The following is a 23,646-nucleotide window of genomic DNA, read 5'->3' as shown; positions in this document are numbered from 1 at the left end:
TGCAGCTTACTTTGATCCTGTGCAGTAGCACACTCCCCCCCAACCCCCACACCATACCAGACAGTGATGCAGACTATCAGAATTCACTCCACGGTTCATCTACAGAATTTTTTGAGTGTTATAAGTGACAGACCAAATCTCCTCAAACTCCTAATAAAATATAGCCACTGTCTTGCCTTCTCTGTGGCTGCATCGATATGCTGGGATCAAGTTAGATTCTCAGAGATATTGGCACTCAGGAACTTGAAATTGCTCGCTCTCTCCACTTCTGATTCCTGTATGGGGCCTGGTGTGTGTTCCCTCATCTTACCCTTTCTGAAGTTCACAATCATCTCTTTGATCTTGAGTGCAAGGTTGTTGCTGCGACACCACTCAACGAGCAAGTATATCTTGCATATCTACACCCACCAAATCACCATCTGAGATTCTGCCAACAATGGTTGTATCATCAGCAAATTATTAGATGGCATTTGAGCTGTGCCTAGCCACACAGTCATGGGTATAGAGAGAGTAGACCAGTGAACTAAACACACATCCGTGAGATGTGCCTGTGTCAGTTGGCACCAAGGTGGAGATGTTATTACCAATCCACACAGATTGTGGTCTTCTGGTTAGGAAGTCGAGGATACAGTTGCAGAGGGAGGTTCAGAGGCCCAGGTTCTGTAGCTTTTCAATGTGGACCATTGGAACAATGTGTACCAATGTGGTAACAGATGCGTGGGTTTCTCTGCTAGTGACTGCAGAACATGCGGCAAACACATTGGACACACTGTCTTCAACTTTATCTGTAGTCACAGCCTGTTCTTTGCCTTAGCAGATATTTTCATCTGCCCCAGGGAATTGACCTTCAACATCACATATTTGATTAAGTTTTCTCTTAGTCTTGGCTGCAAGATTACTGCTTCCAGCTGAACTCATTTTGTCTTCCAAGTGCACAAACCAGTTAAAACAATGGCAGTTCAATTCTTCAGCTTTTCAACAGAACCAAGGGTTGAACACTTCAGGCAAACACCAGTATACAGCTTTCCAGTCCACCAACTGTACATGGCAATGTTTGACCATACAAAACTGTGTTTCAAATCCAAAGACCCACAGCATGAATCACCGAAAGGTCGATACTTGCCACAATCTGCTCTGGGCTGCGGAGCTTCTAATTTTTGAGAGACGTCGGAAAGCTGATGTTCGTTTGGTATAACTGTCAAAGACCATTCCTGACACAATTGCAGTGGCAAAACTAATCCCTTCTATATTGAGCTAAACTATAGAAGTTAGTTATAACTTCAGAGACCTGGCTTGCTTGAAAGATCAGGTTAGTACAAGAATGTAAAATACACTGTAGCAGTGACAAACAGATTTGAAGCTCTGAAGCTTGGTATAGAGAACACACCAAGCTGGTTGAAGTTTAAAAAGGCAGCGCTGGATGTGTCAAATGAGTGATACTGAAAATGAGAAAAGAGAAGAAGAGAAAAGGTTGACAGATTTGCTGAATGATATATATGATAGTGAGAGAAGTACCTGAGGAGATGAGCAAGTCAGTATTTATTGCACTGTCATAAAAACCTAGAGCAATTGAACGTGAGTTGCACCAATTTGACGAGTCATGGTGTGGAAATCCTAATATGAATCATGATTAGGGAAAGAAAAGTCATGGAACTGGAGATCATGCAAGAGTAGTGTGGCTTCATTGAAAATAGTGAAACATGAAATGCAGTCTTCCTCCTCAGAATGATTTGTAAGCACTCCATCGAGGTCCAGAAAGACTTCTACCCATCTTTCATCGATTACACCAAAGGTTTTGATAAGGTGAGACGTGAAGAGCTTACAAGAATCCTTCATCATTTGAGCATTGATGGGAAATATATCAAATCATCAGAAATTTTGTATTGGGAACAAAAAGCAGGAATGAGAGTTGAACAGTTGTCCTGTTCCCCCTCCTCCCCTTACCCCCACCCCATCCCTGTCTCGGGGTTGTCTTCTTCCAGCCACCCCCATCGTTTCTGGGACACCCCACCCACACATTAGGATTACAACATTCCACCCACTGTCTCTCCCTCCTGTGTTGGCCCACTTCCTCTCTCCCATGTCTCTGGGTCACCCCTTCCCACCTCCCATCCCATTTCTGGGATTCATCCTTCCGCACTCACACATTACCAGTTCTCTTATTCTTCATTCCCCATCTGTGGGTCATCTCCTTCCCCTGGTCTCAGGATCTCCTCCATCCACCTACCCCATTTCTGACTCTCACTCCTCCCCCAGTATCTAGGTCCCTTTTGCACCTCTCTCTCACCCCATCACTGTGTCACACTCTCTAGGATGCAACCTTTCTCCCCTTCTCTGTTTCTGGATGCCCTGTATCCTCCCTCACCCATCCGGTCTCTGGGACAACTTCTTCCTTGTCTCTGGAACAATTCCCTGTGCCCTATCCCATTCCACACATCCCCACACTCATCTCCACGACACCCTTGACATCCCTTGTTCCAGGTTCCTTTGTCTCCTTCCCTAGTCATAATGGAATGTCCCCTTCCTCCTCTTCTCACCCTCAATCCTAACTCTAGAATTTCCCTTCCCCCACCTCCCACACCCATTTCTGTGATGCCCCACTCCCACCTCCTTATCCAACACACCAACCCATTTATTTAACATACCTTTCACCTTCTATCTTTGTGATGCCCTTTATCCTTCCTGAGTATGAGATGCCCCCTTCGTCACCACACACTACTCCTCCATCTCTCCGATGTGTGTACCCAATTAACCATCTCTGGGATTCCCCAAGATACTACTCAAATTATTCAGGAAGCAAAATCTTTGTTGTCCAGTGTAATTGGTGACTTTGATTGGACTAAATTTTTTAAAAGAGTAAATAACATACAGTTTTCTTGATTATTATGAATGACCTGTAAGAATTTGTCATGATTGGTATTTTGTGTTTGCACATAAGCAATTAGAAGCCGTACAGATTTCAACTTGCCAATATCCATATAAATCTGACAATTCTGTGTAGAAGTTTCAGTACAGTTTTGGTGAGGGGGAGGGCGGAGACAAGGGGAGGTAATTCCCCATGGAATGCATGGGCTTCCTCTAGGTGCTCCAGCTCCCCCCCCCCCCCAGCTATGACCAGCTTCATGTCTATGAACTCACTTTCATGAACTTTAGTTCTCAGTATTATTTGTTTATCTTTTATTGTTTTAATAAGTTGTTTCATTGTTTTCATCTTTTGCATGTTGGGTGTTTCACAGTCTTTTTTAATGAGTTTCGTCGGGTTTCTTTGTTTTGTGACTGCTTCTAATGAGATGGATCTCAAGGTTGTATATAGTATGCATACTTTGATAATAAATATACTTTGGAGCTTGTTCAAATTTCATGTCCTTTTGGGGAGTGACAGTTATTTTTCGCGCTTCTTTTGCTACTGTCTGCTCATTGGAGAATTGGGCAGCTCGCTGATTGGGTGATTCCACATCACCAATCGGAGAAAGCATTGCCCCACCAATCATAAGTGTCCTTCCGCAGTCCTCGAGAAGCTATAAAATTGGTGAATGCGAATCATTTCCTCATTCTTTGTAAAGGAATTTGCTAAAATGACTGGACGAGGGAAAACCGGAAAGGCCAAGAGCAAGCCCAAGTCTCGCTCGTCCCGGGCCGGACTGCAGTTCCCGGTGGGCCGTGTTCACAGGCTCCTGAGAAAGGGTAACTATGCTGAGCGGGTGGGTGCCGGAGCCCCGGTCTATCTGGCCGCTGTGCTCGAGTATCTGACGGCTGAAATCCTCGAGTTGGCCGGTAACGCGGCCCGGGACAACAAGAAGACCCGCATCATCCCCAGACACCTGCAGCTGGCCGTCCGCAACGACGAGGAGCTCAACAAGCTGCTGGGAGGGGTGACCATCGCTCAGGGCGGGGTGCTGCCCAATATCCAGGCCGTGTTGTTGCCCAAGAAAAGCGGCGCGCCCGCCAACCCCAAGGGCAAGTAAAGAGACAAAGCGACAATTTAGAAACCCAAAGGCTCTTTTCAGAGCCACTCAGATTGTCTGTGGAAGGGCTGAGCACCGGCTGGGGTGGGTCCGGGGATTTCCGTTCTGTGTGTCTGTTGTACACACCAAGCAACTTAAACTTGGTCTAAATCGCATTTCCTCCCTTAAAAGAATCTGTGCAGAGTGCTCACCCGGATTCTCTCCCATTCCCGGATCACTTCATTTCATAGAAAATGATTTTTTCCCCCGCTGTTGTCTCTACTTCCGGGATCCTGTAGAGCGGCGCTTGATTGGCGGTAAATCTCTCATACCCATTGGTGAGTGAAACAGCTTCGTTAACTCACGAACAGGCGGCAATAGGAGCTGTGCCTCAACCAAAATCGTAAAGTCCAAGCGGAAAATATTTCTAGACTGTTCTAATTACAGATGTTTGTGAATAGGAACCGTCACATGACCCTGATCCATATAATGTAAACTGAATTAAGTTTAGTGTTCAAAGTACATTTATTATCAAGATCTGTGTACATAGACAACCTTGAATTTCATCTTCACGCAGGCACCCACAAAGTAAAAAAAACAATAGAATCTACGAAAAGCTACACACAACAAAGACAAACGGCCAATGTTCAAAACTGGACAAATCATATAACCATAACAATCACAGCACGGAAACAGGCCATCTCGGCCCTCCTAGTCCCACCTACCCGCACTCAGCCCATAACCCTCCACTCCTTTCCTGTCCATATACCTATCCAATTTTACCTTAAATGACACAACTGAACTGGCCTCTACTACTTCTACAGGAAGCTCATTCCACACAGCTATCACTCTGAGTAAAGAAATACCCTCTCATGTTTCCCTTAAACTTCTGCCCCCTAACTCTCAAATCATGTCCTCTCGTTTGAATCTCCCCTACTCTCAATGGAAACTATTCACGTCAACTCTATCGATCCCTCTCAAAATTTTAAATACCCCGATCAAATCCCCCCTCAACCTTCTACGCTCCAATGAATAGAGACCTAACTTGTTCAACCTTTCTCTGTAACTTAAGTGCTGAAACCCAGGTAACATCCTAGTAAATCGTGGAAATATTTTGTAAAAAACAGAAATAATATATAAAACAAGTGCCGTAGAGTTCCTGAAAGTTAGTTTTCCGATATCAGATACTCGGATTGAATTTCCAATCGGTAGAAACGCTGATTCATAGAACATGACAGTTTTTTTCTCATTATTTAAAACGCATCAGGTTCTGGACTGTTCGCAAACTGCGGTCGGGGCGATCTGAAGTTATGTGAAAGGATCGTGAACCTTTTCTGAATCTCAATGTGATTCAGAATAGGATTTGGACGGTTACAACACTGGTAATAAACCGCACTTCAGTCAATTAAATGCATCAGCAAAAATCTGTCTCAACAATGAAACCAATTTGATATAGTAAAGGCTGAAATCTCTGAAGGGAGAGCGAGCCTGGAGCCCACGATCCACGCCCTTGCTTCTCTCCGATGAGTCATCAAGCAAGGCTGAAGCCGACGAGGGTAAGAACAGGCAGGTTTTCGGCACCGTTTGCCTATGTTTGACCGGTCTTCCCCTCGCTTTCGGGGGCGGCTGCTGCTGGAGTCTTGGGATTCATGTTGACAGGACTCACCAGCGAGGCTGTGGACTTCTTTTGGGGGTTTTGAGGTTCATGTTCCTGGATTCTGGTTACCTTTTTTTCTGTTTTGATTGGTACCTTCGGCGGACAGGGGCATAGAAGGTCAGAGCCTGTTTCCCATGGTGTCAAATACCCAGATAGGAGTACAGAAGCAGACTTTGGGATCTGCTTTTAAAGGGTTGGTGAAGAATCGCCCAATACCCTCTAGTTGGTTATTAGAGAGATGTCTATTACAGGGTCGTTGCGCTGCGATTTGCTCCTTTTCCTTCAGTTTGAAGCTGCCAGCGGTGGGGATGAGGGGAGGTGGTTAGGGTTAGTATATTTTGAATATTCTTTTTTAGAAAATCGTGGAAGCCTTTATTCCTTCTATCAGAGTGCATGAAATTACACTTCCCTCCACTATTTTCCATTTGCCACTTCTTTGATATTCTCCCAGTCTACTTGCGTCCTTCTGCAGACGCCTGGCCTCCTCAACACTTCCTGTAACTCCAGGTAGTCTGGTATCATCCACAAACCTGACCACAAAACCATCAATTCCATCATCCAAATCATTGACTTACAACTTGAAAAGAAGCAGTCCGAACACTGACACCCTGTGGAACATCATTTGCCTCAGGTAGCCGAGCAGAAAAGGCCCCATTTATTCCTTTCCTAACCCAATTCTGTAAAATGACAGAGTTACAGAAGCTCCAAGGACTTCACCCCTGGGAGAGGATGGATCTACCAAGAAGATGGGTTACCCCTGAAGAATATTGAAAGACTGCCCAGGACAGAGGACTCCGGCGAGCTTGTGTCAGTGGCCTAATCCCTGGTAGAGTTTAACTAACTAACAACTTCCCACCACCATCTTGTACCATCTTCATCCTGTTCCTCATCCCTGTTAAAATATCCATACATATCCCCCTTATCTATAACTCATTATTTTATAAAATTTTGTCCCTCATTCTCCGATATTCCAAGGAAAACTGTCAAAATCTGCTCAATCTCTCTTCATAACTCAGTCATAAATGTCCCAGCAACACTCTTGTGAATCACCTCTGTATTATTCCCAGGTTAAAGGCAGCTTTCCTGCAATCAAAACTAGAAAGAATATTTTGTTGTGGCCTCTACAACATCTCGTACTACATGTCAATCTCTCCACACAGTGCACTGACTGATGAAGACCAATGTGCCAAAAGATTTCTTCACCACCATGTCCCTCTGCAACTTGGTTTGACACCCTGTCAGCTGGTTTGGTGAAAGGCAACTCATGTTTGACCAACATGCCAGAGTTTTACTAGATGTTAGAAGGGAACCTGTTTGGATTTTCAGAAGGCATTTGACAAGGTGCCACATGAAGGGCTGGTGCAAAAGACCAGGACTCTCAAGACTGGGAGAAATGAGTTAAAAAGGAGTGAAGGCTCGTTATCACATAGAGACAGAATAAACAGGTCTGCTTCAGGTTAGAAGGATGTAACTAGTGGAGTGTCTCTGGGATCAGTTCTGGGCAGTCAATTATTTACTATCGATATCAGTCACCTGGAAGGGAGAGTGTGTGGGGGATCCAAGGTTATCAGTAACAGGGGATGTGATGGGGACATGTGATGGGACATTTGGTCTCTCCAACAGGATATCAAGATATTTGGTGAGTGGGAGAATTGTGGAAAATGGAGTTTAATGTGGTAAAGTGTGATAGTGTGTCCAGTGGGAGGAGGATTCAAAAGGCAGACTGTTATTTATGTCGAGAGAAATGGGAGTGAAGTACAGAGGGGTTCAGGTGTTGTCCTGCACAAGTTACACACAAACTGCAGACAAGTACAGTGCGGACAATGTGGAGGTCTGTTAGACGTTACAGCAGGACATTGATAGGATGTAAAACTGGGCTGAGAAGTGGCAGATGGAGTTCAACCCAGATAAGTGTGAGGTGGTTCGTTCTGGCAGGCCAAATATGATGGCAGAATATAGCATTAATGGCAAGATTCTTGGCAGTGTGGAGGAACAGAGGGATCTTGGGGTTGGAGTCTATAGGACACTCAAAGCTGCTATGTAGGTTGTCTCTGTGGTTAAGAAGGCATACGGTGCATTGGCCTTCATCAATCGTGAGACTGAGTTTAAGAGCTGAGAGGTAATGTTGCAACTATATAGGACCCTGGTCAGACCCCACTTGGAGTACTGTGCTCAATTCTCGTCGCCTCACTACAAGAAGGACGTGGAAACCATAGAAAGGGTGTAGAGGAGATTTACAAGTATGTTGCCTGGATTGGGGAGCATGCCTTATGAGAATAGGTTAAGTGAACTCAGCCTTTTCTCCTTGGAGCGACGGAGGATAAGAAGTGACCTGATAGAAGTGTACTAGATAATGAGAGGCATTGATCGTGTGGATAGCCAGAGGCTTTTTCCCAGGGCTGAAATCGCAACCATGAGAGGGCATAGTTTTAAGGAGCTTGGAAGTAGGTACAGAGGAAATGTCAGGGGTAAGTTTTTTTACACAGAGAGTGGTGAGTGCACGGAAGGGCTGCCGGCAGCGGTGGTAGAGGCAGAAACAATGGGGTCTTTTAAGAGACTCCTGGATGGATACATGGAGCTTAGAAAAATAGAGGGCTATGGGTAACCCTAGGTAATTCTAAGTTACGGACACATTTGGCACACTTTGTGGGCTGAATGGCCTGTATTGTGCTGTAGGTTTTCTATGGAATGTTGAGGTTGATCACTCCTTGGTTTTTTATATCAAACTTTCAATCTGATTACATCAGTCAAGTGAATTTCCTGTGGTGACAAACTGATTAATTCAACAAATTTATTAAAATGCAAAAAGGGAAATTATGACGATACTGACAGACGTAAATTCAAAGTCCAATTTTTCCAGCAAATGGGAGGTTGTTTCAAATAACATCAGATCCAACTGTCTAAATTGAAAAGGGTAACGAATGCAGGACCGAATATGTTACACTTTTATGTATGCAACATACTGAATAAAATAGATGATCTCTGAATGTAATTAGAGACTGGCATGTATAATGTTGTAGCATTAACTGAGTCGTGGCTGAAGGAAGATCATAGTTGCGACCTTAATATCCAAGGATACACATTGCATCAAAGAAGACAGGCAGACAGACAGAGGGATTGGGGTCTCTTGCTTAAAAAAAAATAGAAATCAAATCCTTAGGAAGACACATTGGATCAAAAGATGTAGAATCCTTGCGGGTAGAGTTAAGAAATTGCAAAGGTAGAAAGACCCCGATGGGAATTAATGCAGACCTTCAAACAGTATCCAGGATGTGGGTTACAAATTACAAGGGTAGATTGAATAGGCACGTAAAACGCGATAGTCACAGGTAATTTTCAACATGCAGATAGATTGGGAAAATCAAGCTGATATTGGATCACAAGAGAAGGAATTTCTAGAATGCCTAGAATGGGATGGCTTTTTAGAGCAGCTTGTGACTGAGCCAACTTGAGGAAAGGTAACTCTGGATTGGCTGTTGTGTAATGAACTAGATTTTGATTATAGAATTTAAGGTAAAGGAGCCCTTGGGGACGGTGATCATAATATGATAGAATTCACTCTGCACTTTGAGAGGGAGAAGATAAAGTCAGATGTATCAGTATTACAGTGGAGTATGGATTTACAGACGCAAGACAGAGGAGCAGCCCTAAGTTGCTTGGAAGGGCACAGTAGCAGGGATGACAGCAGAGTAACAATGCCTGAGGTTTTTGCAAGCAATTTGTAAAGAGCAAGATAGATGCATTCCAAAAAAGATAAAGTATTCTAAAGGGAGAATGAAGCAGCCTCAGCCAACAAGGGAAGTCAAAGCCAACATAAAAGCAAGTGTGAAGGGTTTTAATATAGCAAGAAGTAGTGAGAAGTTATAGAGGATTGGGAAGCTTTTAAAAATACAACAGGACACAACTAAAAACGCAATAGCAATAAGATGAAATGTAAAGACAATAATATTAAAGAGGTTACCAAGCTTTTTTTCAGAGGGGAGAGTGGATATTAGACTGGTGGAAAATAATACTGGAGAGGGTGTAAAGGGGACAAAGAAATGGCAGATGAACTAAGTATTTTGGGTCAGTCTTCACTGTGAAAAACACCAGAAATATGCCAGAAATTAAGCGTCAGGGGGCAGTAGTGAGTGTGGTTGCCATTACTATGGAGTTAGTGCTTGAGAAGTTGAAAAGATCTGAAAGCTGGTAAGTCACTTGGGCTAGCTGGATGATGCTCCAGGGTTCTGAAGGAGATTGCTGTAGAGATTCTGGAGACATTAATCGTGATCTTTCAAGAATCACTAGCTTCTATAATGCTGGAAAATTGCAAATGTCATTCCACTCTTTAAGAAGGGAAGGAGGCAGAAGAAAGGAAATTATAGGCCAGTTAGCCAGACTTCAGTAGTTGGGATGATCACAGAGCCCTTTATTAAGGATGAGTTTTCAGGATACTTGGAGACGCTTGATAAAATAGGCCAATGTCAATATGGTTTGCTTGACCAATCTGTTGGAATGGTTTAAGGAAATAACAGGCTCAGATGCAACAGTCTTGTTGCACTCTCATTCCCCCCACCCTGGAACATCTGTCAGTTAAGTGCCGACTATTCTGCATATCAGGAGAGATCTTCATCTTCCCGACTGTTGTTTACATACCAGCAAAGGCTTGCATTAAATAGGCATTCAATATACTTGAATGCAGCCATCAGCAAACAAGAAACAGCCAATCGCAACACCTTCAAGTAATAATCAGAAACTTCAATTGGGCTTGTATGAAGAAAGCTCAACCCAATTATCGTCAACATATAACCTGCAGCACCAGGATCCCAACACACTTCACCACTGCTATACTATGATTAGGAATGTCTACCGCTTCATGCCCAGACTGCATTTCGGGAAATCTAATCACTTGGCTGTCCTCCTCCTACCTGCATACAGGCAGAGGTTAAAGAGCAAGGCTCTAGGGATAAAGGACAACAAAGAGGTGGTCATTGAAGTTGTACAAAATCTGGCTGAATTATACCATAATGACAAACTCTCACTCAGATTCAGGAAGACCAAAGAACTGATTACTGATTCAGGAGGAGAAAACCAGAGGTCAATGAGCCGGTCCTCATTGGGGGATCAGAGGTGGAGGTCAGCAACTTCAAATTCCTCTGAATTATCATCTCAGATGAACTGTCCTGGGTCTAGCACAGATGTGTCATTAGAAAAAAACACAACAGTGCCTCTACTTCCTTAGCAGTTTGCAAAGCTTCGGCATGACATTTAGCATACTTCTATAGATGTATGATGGAGAGCATATTGACTGGTTGCATCACAACCGGGTATGGAAACACCAGTGCCTTGAATGGAAAATCCTACGAAAAGTAGTGGATACAGCCCAGTCCTGCCCACCATTTTTCATATCCACAAGAAGTGCTGTTGCAGAAACAACTTCCATTTTCAAAGACCCACACCACAAAGGTCATGTTCCCTCCTTGCTGCTGCCATCAGGAAGAAGCTACAGGAGTCTCAGGACACACTACCAGGTTCAGGAACAGTTATTACCCCTCAAACAACAGGCTCTTGAACCTAAGGGGATCATTTCACTTAACTTCATTTGCCTTTATAAGTGAACTATCGGGTATGGTCTTTCATTGATTCTAATGCGTTTCTTGGATTTACTGTGTGTGCCAGGGTTGCATATAGTGCCATATATGTACTTTGATGTCTATCAAATGCAGAAAAAAGGAAATTATAGGCCAGTTAGTCCGATTTCAAAGGTTGGGAAGACGTTGGAGTCAATTAGGAATGTGGTTGCATGGTATTTGGAGGCTCATGATAAAATAGGCCAAAGGTAGCATAGTTTCCTTATGGACAAATCTTTCCTGAAAAATCTATTGGAATTCTTTGAAGACATAGCAAGCAGTATACACTAGGGGGAACTGCTGGATGCTGTGTACTTGGATTTTCAGATCTTTGACAAGGTCCCACACATGAAGCTACTTAACAAGAACCCATGGTATTACAGGAAAAATACAAGCTGGATAGAGCATTGGCTGACTGGAAGGAGGCAAAGAGTGAGAATAAAGGTAGCCTTATCTGGTTGGCTGTTGGTGACTAGTGGTCCACAGGGCTCTGTGTTGGGACCACTTCTGTTTCCAATATACGTTGATAATTTGGATAAAGGAATTGATGGTTTTGTGGCTTAGTTTGTGGAGATAGGTAGATGGGCAGGTAGTATTGTGAAGCAGATGGGCTCAGAAGAACAAACTGATTAGGAGAAAGGGGAGAGAAGAGGCAGATGGATTGCAGGACTGGGAAGTGTATGGTCTTGCACTTTGGGAAAAGAGATAAAAGGGTAGTCTATTTTCTAACTAGAAAGAAAATTCAAAAACCTGATCTGAAAGGGACTTGAGAGTGCAGGATTCCCTGAAGAGCAATTTGCTGGTTAAGTCTGTGGTGAGGAAGGCAAATGCAATATTAGCACTCATTTTGAGAGAATTAGAATATTAAAGCAAGTAAGTAATGTTCAGGCTTTTTAAGGTGCAGGTGAGGCTTTATTTGGTCTATAGTGAGCAGTTTTGGGTCCCTTATCTAAGAAAGGATGTGATGACATTGGACAGGGTTCAAACAAGTCTATGAAAATAATTCTGGGATTGAAGGGCTTATCATATGAGGTGCGTTTGATGGTTCTGGGTCTGTACTTACAGGAATTCAGAAGAGTGAGGGGGAGATCTCATTGAAACCTATTGAATGTTGAAAGGCCTCAATAAAGTGGAGGTAGGGAAGATGTTTCCTGTGGAGTCTAAGACCAGAGGACACAGGCTCTGAATAGAGGGATGTCCACTTAGAACTAAGATGAGAAGGAATTTCTTTAGCCAAAGAGTGGTGAATCTGTGGGATTTGTTGCCACAGGCAACCATGAAGGCCAAATCTTTGTGTATATTTAAGGCAGAGGTTGATAGATCTTTGATTAGTCAGAACATGAAGGGATATGGGGAGAATGCAGGAGATTGTAACAGAGAGGGAAATGGATCAGCTATGATGAAATGTTGGAGCAGTCAATGGGCCAAATGGCCTAACACTGCTCCTATATCTTATGGTCTTATGAATGTGAATGTCAAGTTCTGATAGCAAATGATCCCAAGGGACCATTTATATCAAAACATAATGGGAGGGGTAGAAGCAGATCTGATAAAGTAATGCCTGAGAACAAAGACACAAAGGAAAAAAGAAAAAACCTATTTTATTTGTAGATGGCTCTTCATCAGTACCGGATGGTGAGAGGAGAACTGGGTATGGAACCTATGTAGAGGATGAATATGGCCAGGACCAAACACCATGAGTATACAGGCAGAATTGGCAGCTGTAGTATACGTGGTTAACCACCCAGAACGTCTTCCACCCGGGTCAGTCATAGGCTCCGATAGTATGTATGCTTATAATAGCCTTACAAAACATTTGCCTCTGTGGGAAGCAAGAGGGTTTATTTCAGCTGACAGGAAGCCCCTTTATTCTGCTGCTCTATTGCAGTATATATTTAAAGATGCAAAAGGAAAAGAATACAGAGTAAGAAAGGTGAAAGCCCACTCTAAATTATCCTGAGAGGAACAGAAAGGCAGATGAATCAGCGAAGCAGGAATGGCAGCCCCAGATTGGGGAGATGAGAAGGCAGAAGGAACACCAGGTTATGGTAATGGGTTTAATAGAGGAGCAGAAGAAAGATAAAGAATATTTTAAAATGATAGAAGGAGCAGGATCAGAAATATGCGAAGAGCACAAGCGAGTGCATGATAGTCTGTGAAGTTAAGTTCCAGAGGCAGGAAGACACCAGATGATCACTGGTACCATGATCTATGGATACACCTGGAAGCTGTAAGTACCATTGAGAAAATAAAGGAGGAATGCTGGTGGTTTAGGATAAAGGATGAGGTGGAGCACTGTGTCAAGAATTGCTTTATCTGTGCACATCATAATCCTTATAGAAATGTAAAGAAAGCAGCCCTCCAACACACCAGGCCAGGGGAAGGGTGTTGAACTAATTTGCCAATAGATTACATTGGACCCCCTGGCCACCCACCACAGGAGGGTACAAATATATTCTTGCAGTGGTAGATACTTTCACCAAGTGAAAGAAAGGTTTCCTGACTAAGACAAACATGGACAAAGCCACTGCAGAAATCTTATTGGAAAACATGTTTATTCACTGGGAATTACCTCGGAGCATAAGATGTCCTGACACTTTTTTTATTCCTGATAGTTCACAATCTAATGGAATTGTAGAAAGGATGAATCAAACCAGAAAAAAACATCACTAAATGGTGCAATAGCATGGAACAACGTGGCAGGTAGTTTTGCCTTAAGGAATACAATGCATCATTGACAGGTTACACCTCTAATAAACTCATAACTGAGAGATTTAAGATAATTGGAGTTGTTAGGATTAAGATTTAACAGAACCCAGAACTGATGGGATTGTGACTGAGAAGCGTGTACATTTGGAAGAGACAGTGAAGGAGGCCAATTATGTGGCAGCCTATCAGAGAAAGAAACAACAACAGAATAAAGCCTACTTTGACTCAAGAGTCAGGGCAAAGAGTGATGAGAATACACCAACCCACCTCAATTTTAAATCCAAGGTATGCAGGGTCATATGAAATTACAGACAAAGCAAGTCCATCAAGGTATAGGGTACTGATTTATCCTGGTACCTAACCAACCAGTTGAAATTGATGGTGGAGAAATAGGAATGGTGTAATCTTCAGCACGTAACAATTGATATACATGCTGGTACTGTTTTTGGAGACTTGACAATTGATGTACGTGGCAGAGCTGATTTGGATGTTTGATGTTGGAACACCTGTTTGAAGGAAGTAGTAATGGATCTGACAAAGAGGGAGCTTTTCTGTTCCTTCCTCCTGAGAATCAGGGGTTTTGTCAAGAAAATAAAGAAAAGGGAAAATAAATGAAGAAAGATGAATGACTTGAGTCCAAAGACAATTGGAAGCCTGGATTGTAAGGGCTAGAAAAACAGATAGAAAATATGGATTTAAAATAATTTAAGATTGAAACTGAAAATAAGAGTAGAAAGTACCCTTTTTTGTTACAGGTTTAATCGGACATTAAGAGAATAATGCATTTTGTTGTGATGGAATTAACCATGACTGGGGCCATTGTACTCCAGAACCACTGCAGCAGACAAATGGGTCAACAATGATGTTGCCACTTGGAGAATATTCAGAGATCAAAAACAATTTTTCTCAATGGACTTGAGTAATACAGGCTAATAAGGGAGAAATAGAGGACTCAAATTTGTATTATGCTCAGGTAGATGGTTTGATGTGTGTGGACAAAACCTTAGGTATTCTAAAAGTTACAAAGGGACAGTTCTTATCCAATAAAATTGTAGAGGTGACATTATCAAGTATACCAGAGGGAATAATCATTTGTCAGCTCTCAGGTCTGATTGAGAGAACAACCTTCAGGTGACGAGGGTCATGGTAAGATTACAGTTCTCAGATACTCATGTGAATATTGAGTGGAGCAGTGATTGATACAAGAGGTAAATCGATTGGGATGGCCATATCAAGCATTTCTCAAAGGTTGCTTCCATCATTATAAACTGTCCACAGGAGGATCTGGTACATGGGGAGAGGAGAATGGAAAGGGAACTAAGGAACATGGGTAGAGTTTCTGTCAGGACCTCGGCCCTTTCAGAGTTTTCAAAACTACTAGAAAACTGACCACTCCAAAACCTCAAAACTACACAAGAGCCTAAATGTAGTGAGACCCAGCATAACACAAAGGGGGTAGGATTAGTGTTAGAAGATGTGGGGAAATTTCTCACTTGGGTACCAGGATACCAGCAGATGCAGGCAATTTTTAATCTAACTGAAGTAATGGTGGCACATACAATGAGACAATTATTGCTCATTTTCTTGGGTGTCAACCTCGCATAAGTGAGTTTAAACCAGTTAAAAAGAGAAGGAAGAGAGGACTATTGGAATTAGTGGGAGCAAATTATACATTGGGACAACCACAGTCAATCCCCTGAATGTAACAGAATGAGAAAACCAGAAAATCAGATTGACAGTATTGTTAGGAAGGCATATGGTGTGATGGCCTTCATCAATAATGGGATTGAGTTCAAGAGCTGTGAGGTAATGTTACAACTATGTAAGACCTTGGAGTACTGTGTCCAGTTCTGGTCACCTCACTACAGGAAGGATGTGGATACCACAAAAAGAATGCAGAGGCCATTTACAAGGATGTTCCCTGGATTGGAGAGCATGCCTTGTGAGAATAGGTTGAGTGAACTTAGCCCTTTCTTCTTCGAGCATTGGAGGATGAGAGGTGACCTGATAGAGGTGTATAAGATGATGAGAGGCATTGATCGTATGGATCACCTAAGGCTTTTCCAGAGCTGAAATGGCTAACATGAGGGGGTATTTTTTAAGGTACAAGGGGTTTGTCAAAGGTAAGTTTTTCCACACAGAGAGTAGTGTGTGTGTGTGTGTGTATGTGGAATGCACTGCCAGTGACGGTGGTAGAAGTCGATACAATAGGGTTTTTCAAGAGACTCTTAGATACATGGAGCTTAGAAACATATAGAGGGCTATGTGGTAGGGTAATTCTAGGTAGTTTCTAAAGTAGGGTACATGGTTGGCACAACATTGTGGGCTGAAGGGCCTGTAATGTGCTGTAAATTTCTGTGTTCTATGTTCTAGTCCCCTTGGCAGAAAATGTGGGATATAACTGGAGGAAATTATCAAGATCAGATACAAACTAATCAAATCGGTCATGGCATATCCAACTAACTCTGGATACCCTTAAATTTCAGAAGCCCCTTCAAGATGCAACGAATCAGATTATTGACCGCACTGACCTCATTTTTAAGGTATAAAACTGATATCTGTGCTACACATGCGAACTAGTTGCACACCATGATTGACACAAATTTATTACAATGATGCTCATCAAGTACCAAATTGGGTCTTAGATGAGCAACTAGAAGAATAGAAATAATTTAACCTACCCCACAAAAAGGGTTCACAATATGGGCAAATATCATGAGAAGGCTTGGATATCCTTATGTGACCTGCCAGCACATGCTACAGTTATGAATGGTACTGGAAAAGAGATAGATCTATCAGAGTGAGACCACTGGGTTTGCCAATAGTATAAGGATTACCCCTTAGCAATAATGATCAGAATCTGTATTTACAGACAAGTACCTTTATTGTCTCAATTAAAAAGTACATGAACTTACACAACCAAATACCTGTGTGCACACCTACTACGTTTCCTTGACCACCCCCCCCCCCCCCCCCCCCCGTCATGATCAGTCAAAGAATTTAGAAGGTAATATCCAGGAAAGGAGTTTACATTGGTCATGTGTTCTTTGTGGTACCACTCCGGTTTCCAAGTGTCCGTAGGGTCCTCCACATCCACAATATTTGGTCTCTGCAGAGTTGTCACTCCTTTGCATTCGAAGCTCCTTACTTTTAAAAAAACACTTCATATTAGTTCAAATGTTGCGGTTCCATCCCATCACCTTATTGACTCTGGTCCAGGCTACAACCAGCATTGTTCTATGGTCTTTGCCCTCAGCCCTGTGGCTTTTGTTCTTTTCAACTCTTGACTGGTGGAAAGCAGTCAAACCAGGTGATCCAGACACTGAGCCTTCTCCAGCCCGCCTGTCACTTTATGTCACATGGCTACTTGTCTGAGAATAGTCGCAGGTTAGCAGGTCATCAGCTGAGACTCCTTGTGTCCACATTCAATTGGTCTGATTAAGTTATCCCAGAGCAAGAATCAGTTCATTAAACAGTTCACAAAATGGAGGCTGCAAGGACAATCTCACAAAATGGCCACCTCCAATCCTGTTCTCTGATTTTCACTCTTTCTGACCAAAACCCAGAAGAAATGACAAGAAGCAACTTACTGTATGAATTGTGGTTTCAGTATTTAAGAAAACTGTTTATTGTCTATTTTGTCTGTAAGTAATGAGTCCTTTTTGCTGTCCGCATTGGTGAGACACACATATTCCAGAGCAACAGCAGCCTTGAGTTATACCATGGGATGGAAACAGTGTCTTTTGGAAAGTCACAAAGTTGTCACTGTGAGCATGAATTTAGATCTGACAATTGGAGGATCAACTTTGTCTCAGCCAGCAAGGTAATGAAGGAGACCCTCACAATCAATTTTTGTGGGACTATGTTGCTACCAAGTTTCCACTGATTCCTCACTTGACTGCAGACAAGTTGTGGAGGAGGCAATAATCCATCATTGGAATAAACACACAGAGTAATTAAGAAACACGCTGACGCAGCAAATGAAATATTGAGTGAAGCTGCTCTCTAGCCATCATTTTGTGACCTGGTTTTGCCTGACTCAGTATGTTAAAGTAGACACAATAATATTCCAAGTAATCTTCTGGAATAGAGTCATTTCAAATAAGAAGCTATTTGTAAGGTGTTCTTTGGTATGATATAACATGCAGGTTTGCGAATTGTGGGGTCAGTGTCTACCTTGAGTGATTCAAGCTGGTTACTGGTTTAGTAACTGTATTAGAACAATGAGACATAAATTATCACTTATTACTTGCAGAAGAGAGCAATAACTGGATGCTGGCTTGGACCAGAGCCAATAAGGTGATACAAGCCAGTAAGATTCCCTCAAGCCAACGAAATTGAATTGCTCAATTTGAATTGGTATGATAAGTGAATAAAAATAAGAGGCTTTGAATGCGAGACAGCGATAACTCTAAATAATAACCATCACAGTTACAGGTATGAGCAGCACCATGCCGGACATGTAGAGACTGGATTGGGAAAAAGAGGAAGGCCTGACCAGCATAGACTGCTTTACCGGCTATTACCTTTTCTATTCTTTGACAATTCACATGCTTGTTAGTTGAGACGATGAAAGTACTCATCAGTAAATAAAGATTCTTTCTATGCCCAAATGGTTATTGATACTATGAGATAACCCTTGTTAACAGAACTTTGAATAAATTATCAGTACAGAAGAAGTTAACCAATGGAAGAGCATGACCTTTCATGGAAGATATCCCCATGATTTGAGCATACTACAGGTTGACAGGGAAGTATTGAACTCCTGGCTTAAAGTGGGAGACTTCTTCCCAGAAACAGAGGGGTTCCTTGTGGAAATACAGGAACGGGTGACTAACACAAAAAAATTACCTGAAATACATAATTAAAGATCAACAAATTCCAGATGATAAATGCAGAATATGCCAAGAGAAACCAGAAACAATTGAGCACATTACAGGATCCTGCAGTTTCACTCAATCTGATTACTTACACAGGTACAATCAAGTGGCAATCATCATTCACCAAAATCTTGCTTTAAAATACAAACTCATAAAACACACCATATCTAACTATAAATACAAACCTGATCCAGTTTTAGAGTCAGAAGCCTACAAATTATATTATGTCCGAACTATTATTACAGATTGGACAATCCATAATAACCAGTCGGATATAGAAGGAGTGAAAATTACCCATAAAGTTGAGATGGACAGGGAATATGGAGGTTAACTAACAAAGTCATTCTTATTTGGTCCAGAGATTTAATGGACGAGAACATGTCAGGCATAACTGTGGTCAGTTCGTCTTCTTCAGTCTGCAGAACCATGCAGGAAACACAAGGGAGAACTCTTCACCACAGATGGTGACTATTTGGAACCCATCACCACAGGGACAGTGAGAGGTGAACAGCAGGGATGGATTTGAAAGGACGGCTGGGGAACAGAAACACTGGCAGAGTTGACTCCCTACTCTATACTGGGTGTGTTGTAGAATCACTTGGCACTGGAGACAGAGTTTAAAATAGAAATGATTTTTTTTAATCACAGATGCAGAATAGTAAACTCCAGTCCCATTAAAGGTGAACATCAGCAGAAGAAACTCCTCCCATGCCCAGTGACCAGGGTGCAGAACTGGGTGTGATGAGCAGCAGCAATAATTGCAGAGTTCAACACCAACAGTCACTTTTGAACTAGCATCTGGATTCAGCAACTGTGATGGTTAAACATCCAGTAAGCAGCTTATTTCAACTTTATCCCCAGTGTGAATTCGGTAGTGCACCACAAGGTCGGATGACTGAGTGAATCCCTTCCCACAGTCTGAGCAGGTGAATGGCCTCTCCCCAGTGTGAACTCGCTGATGTACCTTCAGTTGAGATGACTGAGCAAATCCCTTCCCACACACAGCACAAGTGAATGGCCTTTCACCAGTGTGAACTCGCTGATGTACCTTCAGATCAGATGACTGAGAGAATCCTTTCCCACAGTCTGAGCAGGTGAATGGCCTCTCCCCAGTGTGAATGCGCTGATGTACATTCAGTTGAAATGACCGAGCGAATCCCCTCCCACACACAGAACAAGTAAACGGCTTCTCACCAGTGTGAATTGACTGGTGAGTCTGGAGGCTGGATGACTGACTGAATCCTTTCCCACAGTCTGAGCAGGTGAATGGCCTCTCCCCAGTGTGAACTGACTGGTGTATTTGTAGATGGGATGACCGAGTGAATCCCTTCCCACAGTCTAAGCAGGTGAACGGCCTCTCCCCAGTGTGAACTCGCTGATGTACCTTCAGCTGAAATGACTGAGAGAATTCTTTCCCACAGTCTGAGCAGGTGAACGGCCTCTCCCCAGTGTGAACTGACTGGTGTCTTAGTAGACTGGAAGACTGAGTGAATCCCTTCCCACACACTAAACAGATGAATGGCCTCTCCCCAGTGTGAACACGCTGATGTACCATCAGTTGAGATGACGAAGTGAAACCCTTCCCACACACAGAACAGGTGAATGGCCTCTCCCCAGTGTGAACTGACTGGTGTATCTCCAGGTGGGATGACTGAGTGAATCCCTCCCCACAGTCTGAGCAGCTGAATGGCCTCACCCCAGTGTGAACTGACTGGTGTTTCTGTAGATGAGATAACCGAGAGAATTCCTTCCCACAGTCTGAGCAGGTGAACGACTTCTTTCCTCTGTGAACTCGCTGATGTACCTTCAGGTGAGATGACTGCGCAAATCCCTTCCCACACACAGAACAGGTGAACGGCCTCTCCCCAGTGTGAATTCGCTGATGTACCGTCAATTGAGATGACGAAGTGAATCCCTTCCCACACACAGAACAGGTAAATGGCCTCTCCCCAGTGTGAACTGACTGGTGTATCTGAAGGTGTGATGACTGCGTGAATCCCTTACCACAGTCTGGGCAGGTGAACGGCCTCTCCCCAGTGTGAACTCGCTGATGGACTTTCAATTGAAATGACTGAGAGAATTCCTTCCCACATTCTGAGCAGGTGAATGGCCTCTCTCCAGTGTGAACTGACCGATGTCTCTGGAGGCTGACCGACTGAGTGAATCCCTTCCCACACAGAGAACACGTGAATGGCCTCTCCCCAGTGTGAACTCGCTGATGTACCTTCAGTTGAGATGATGAAGCAAATCCCTTCCCACACACAGAACAGGTAAACGGCCTCTCCCCAGTGTGAACTGACTGGTGTGTCTGCAAGCTGGATAACCGAGTAAATCCCTTCCCACACAAAGAACAGGTGAACGGCCTCTCTCCTGTGTGAACTGACTGGTGTCTCTGTAGGTTAGATGAGTAAGTGAATCCTTTCCCACAGTCTGAGCAGGTGAACGGCCTCTCCCCAGTGTGAACTGACTGGTGTGCCAGCAGGTTAGATGACTGAGTGAATCCCTTCCCACAGGCTGAGCAGGTGAACAGCATCTCCCCAGTGTGAACTGACTGGTGTGACTGCAGTACGTCACAAGGTTGGATGACTGAGTGAATCCCGTCCCACACAGAGAACAGGTGAATAGCGTTCCCCCCCCCCCCCCACTGTGAACTCACAGATGTACCTTCAGTTGAGATGATCGAGCAAATCCCTTCCCACAGTATAAGCAAGTGAATGGCCTCTCCTCAGAGTGAACTCGCTGCTGTTTCTGCAGGTGGGATGAGTGAGTGAATCCTTTCCCACAGTTCTCTCTCAACTGTCTGACAATGTCTCAAGTCAGATGTCAGACATAGTGAATCCCTCGCACAATCATTGCAGTTGAAGAGCTTCCCTCTAATGCACAAATGCTGGTGTGCTCTCAGTACCCAGTTCCAGTAGATTTCACTGAATTACAACAGAGAATGTCTTTTCAGACACTTAGCACGTTTCCAGCTGGGATGAGATACACCTTCATCTCCAGGGATCAACAACAGACATATCAGTGTTACACAGGAACTATCTGGGCAGAGACAGCACGCTGACGTGTTCTTGTGTTGGGATTCTTGTTCACAAATTCCTTGCCATTTCCAATCTGTAAAAAGATTTACGAAAGACATCAATAGGTAAAGGACAACATTTCAGATGATATAATTTTTGTATTTTGGATGGTGAGCTCTGACATCACATTGTAACAGTAAGTTTCAACTCAGGTTGGGAGAAGAAGTCATCTTCTAACTGGGCACAGATCAAGCATTGGGACTGATCATCAAATTCTCTGACAGTCTTCCTGTCTGTATAAGAATGGGACATTTCTACCCATCTTCAGCCTGTGACCTTGCTCAGTTTGACTCTCTCCAATGGTATAATTTACTGTGCCCTCTGAGCTGTGTGACCAGACAGTAACTGAAATGCTCTCATGCAGAAAGCCTTTGCTGTACAGCTGCAATTTTCTCTTTTATAATGCAAGTGCTGCACAGTTTTCAGGCTGTATACAAATTTCCTGCGCAGCAGTAAAAGAAAAGCAGAAGGAACACTGGTATCATTTCAAGTTCTGGCCATGTCCCAAAGTGCTACAAAAAGCACATGATATTACATGGCTGATCCTGGAGACTTTCTGATCACTACTGTGAAAGACGGTGGTGAACTCAGCAATGCCAATGAATATGAAGGGGAGGGCAGTAATCTTCCACGTCGGAGAGAGACACTAGTGTTACAAATGATGAACAACTCTGATGGGCAGAAGGGTACAGAATCGCCAATGCCCCCCCCCCCCCCCCGGAGAATCGCAAATCGCCACTATTTCGATGCTGTTATCAAGGAAGTAAGGGAGACAAAAGGGACTCTGCCAAGGCAGTTGTTATTGATAACAGCTCATGAAAGTTAATGAGAGAGAGGCACAGCTTATGTGGAATGTCTTCTCCTAACAAAAAAGGGAATGGAACCATTGATTACTGCTATTGTCTTTTGGAGAAGGATTGTGTACTTGGTATTGTTCTATTCATTGAAACCCCTCAGGGGGCAACCAGAGTGGGCTGGTTTGATGGGTTACATCACCCTAACCTGATTGACACCTGAGACCCCGTGAGTGGGGATAAAAGTGAGGTCTGGGGTAACACCCCTCAGACGCACCAGGAGAAACGCCAGTGAGCATCAGAACCCCGACGAGACAGGGTGGGAGACTGGAGACTGAACAAAGGGTCGGTAAATTTTAACTCACAGTGTTTTGTAGCGAGACCGGTGGGGGCTTGTGTGTGTGTTCACCCTTGCCTGGGTGAAGAGTCCACCACGGAAGGACGGTCTAGCTAAAGGACGGAGGGGTCATACGTGAATGGCCACATCAACAACGCATCGACGGATCAAAATTGTAAAGGAAGGTTGGCAAGATAATAGCTATTACTGTTCACATATTCTCTCTCTCTCTCTCTCTCCAACAATTGAAACACCACGACCAACAACTACCACGACCTGCATGAACTGAACTTTATGTTTCGATCTGACAATTCATTATCCCCTAGACAACGACAGAGCTTGTTTCATTAGTGATTATTATTATACCCACACTTTTAAGTTTAGTATTACTAACATATCTTCTCTGTATATTCGCATTGATATTATTTTGTATACTTTTGCTAATAAATATTGTTGAAAATAGTAACACCAGACTCCAACGGACACTTCTATCTTTGCTGGTAAGACACCCAGTTACGGGGTTCGTAACAAATTGGGGCCTCGTCTCGAGATTTGATACCAAATTTGAGGGCCAGTGAATCGGGCTATAAGTCCAGACTTTGATCTGGTTGCGTGGGTAACCAGACGGGAAACCAGCAA

The 23,646-nt window shown here is 43.3% G+C and overlaps 3 protein-coding genes across 10 annotated transcripts in view; 2 read left to right on the top strand and 1 right to left on the bottom strand.

The window, feature by feature from the left end:
* Window positions 1-23,646, top strand: part of LOC132402415 (zinc finger protein 585A-like) — a 66,976-nt gene that overhangs the window by 18,262 nt on the left and 25,068 nt on the right. Inside the window, exon 3 of the mRNA XM_059985272.1 lies at window positions 3,564-3,957. Within this exon, the coding sequence (XP_059841255.1) occupies window positions 3,564-3,957 (394 nt within the window). The remainder of the gene's footprint in view (window positions 1-3,563; window positions 3,958-23,646) is intronic.
* Window positions 1-23,646, bottom strand: part of LOC132403234 (zinc finger protein 585A-like) — a 44,505-nt gene that overhangs the window by 14,772 nt on the left and 6,087 nt on the right. For 5 of the 8 annotated variants that reach the window (XR_009515221.1, XR_009515216.1, XR_009515218.1 and 2 more), the window contains exon 2: window positions 21,464-21,910. Coding sequence is in view for 2 of the 8 variants with exons in the window: in XM_059986659.1 (XP_059842642.1) it covers window positions 19,620-21,332 (1,713 nt within the window). In the remaining 6 variants the exon portion in view is untranslated. Of the gene's footprint in view, window positions 1-16,894; window positions 21,911-23,035; window positions 23,059-23,646 lie in introns of those variants that run through there. The other 3 variants (XR_009515220.1, XM_059986659.1, XM_059986658.1) reach the window with 3 other exon arrangements.
* LOC132403241 (late histone H2A.2.2-like) lies at window positions 3,222-4,432 on the top strand. Its single transcript, XM_059986669.1, has one exon. The coding sequence runs from the start codon at window positions 3,534-3,536 to the stop codon at window positions 3,963-3,965; it is 432 nt and encodes a 143-aa protein (XP_059842652.1). The 5' UTR covers window positions 3,222-3,533; the 3' UTR covers window positions 3,966-4,432.

The sequence above is a fragment of the Hypanus sabinus genome, chromosome 12 (assembly GCF_030144855.1).
Source record: "Hypanus sabinus isolate sHypSab1 chromosome 12, sHypSab1.hap1, whole genome shotgun sequence".
Taxonomy (NCBI): domain Eukaryota; kingdom Metazoa; phylum Chordata; class Chondrichthyes; order Myliobatiformes; family Dasyatidae; genus Hypanus; species Hypanus sabinus.
The sequence above is the reverse complement of the archived record's forward strand: the minus strand, read 5'-3'. Positions and strand labels throughout refer to the sequence as shown.

What these genes read in the sequence shown, in the direction of transcription:
- LOC132403241 (XM_059986669.1), top strand. Translation starts at nt 3,534, where the DNA reads ATGCGAATCATTTCCTCATTCTTTGTAAAGGAATTTGCTAAAATGACT.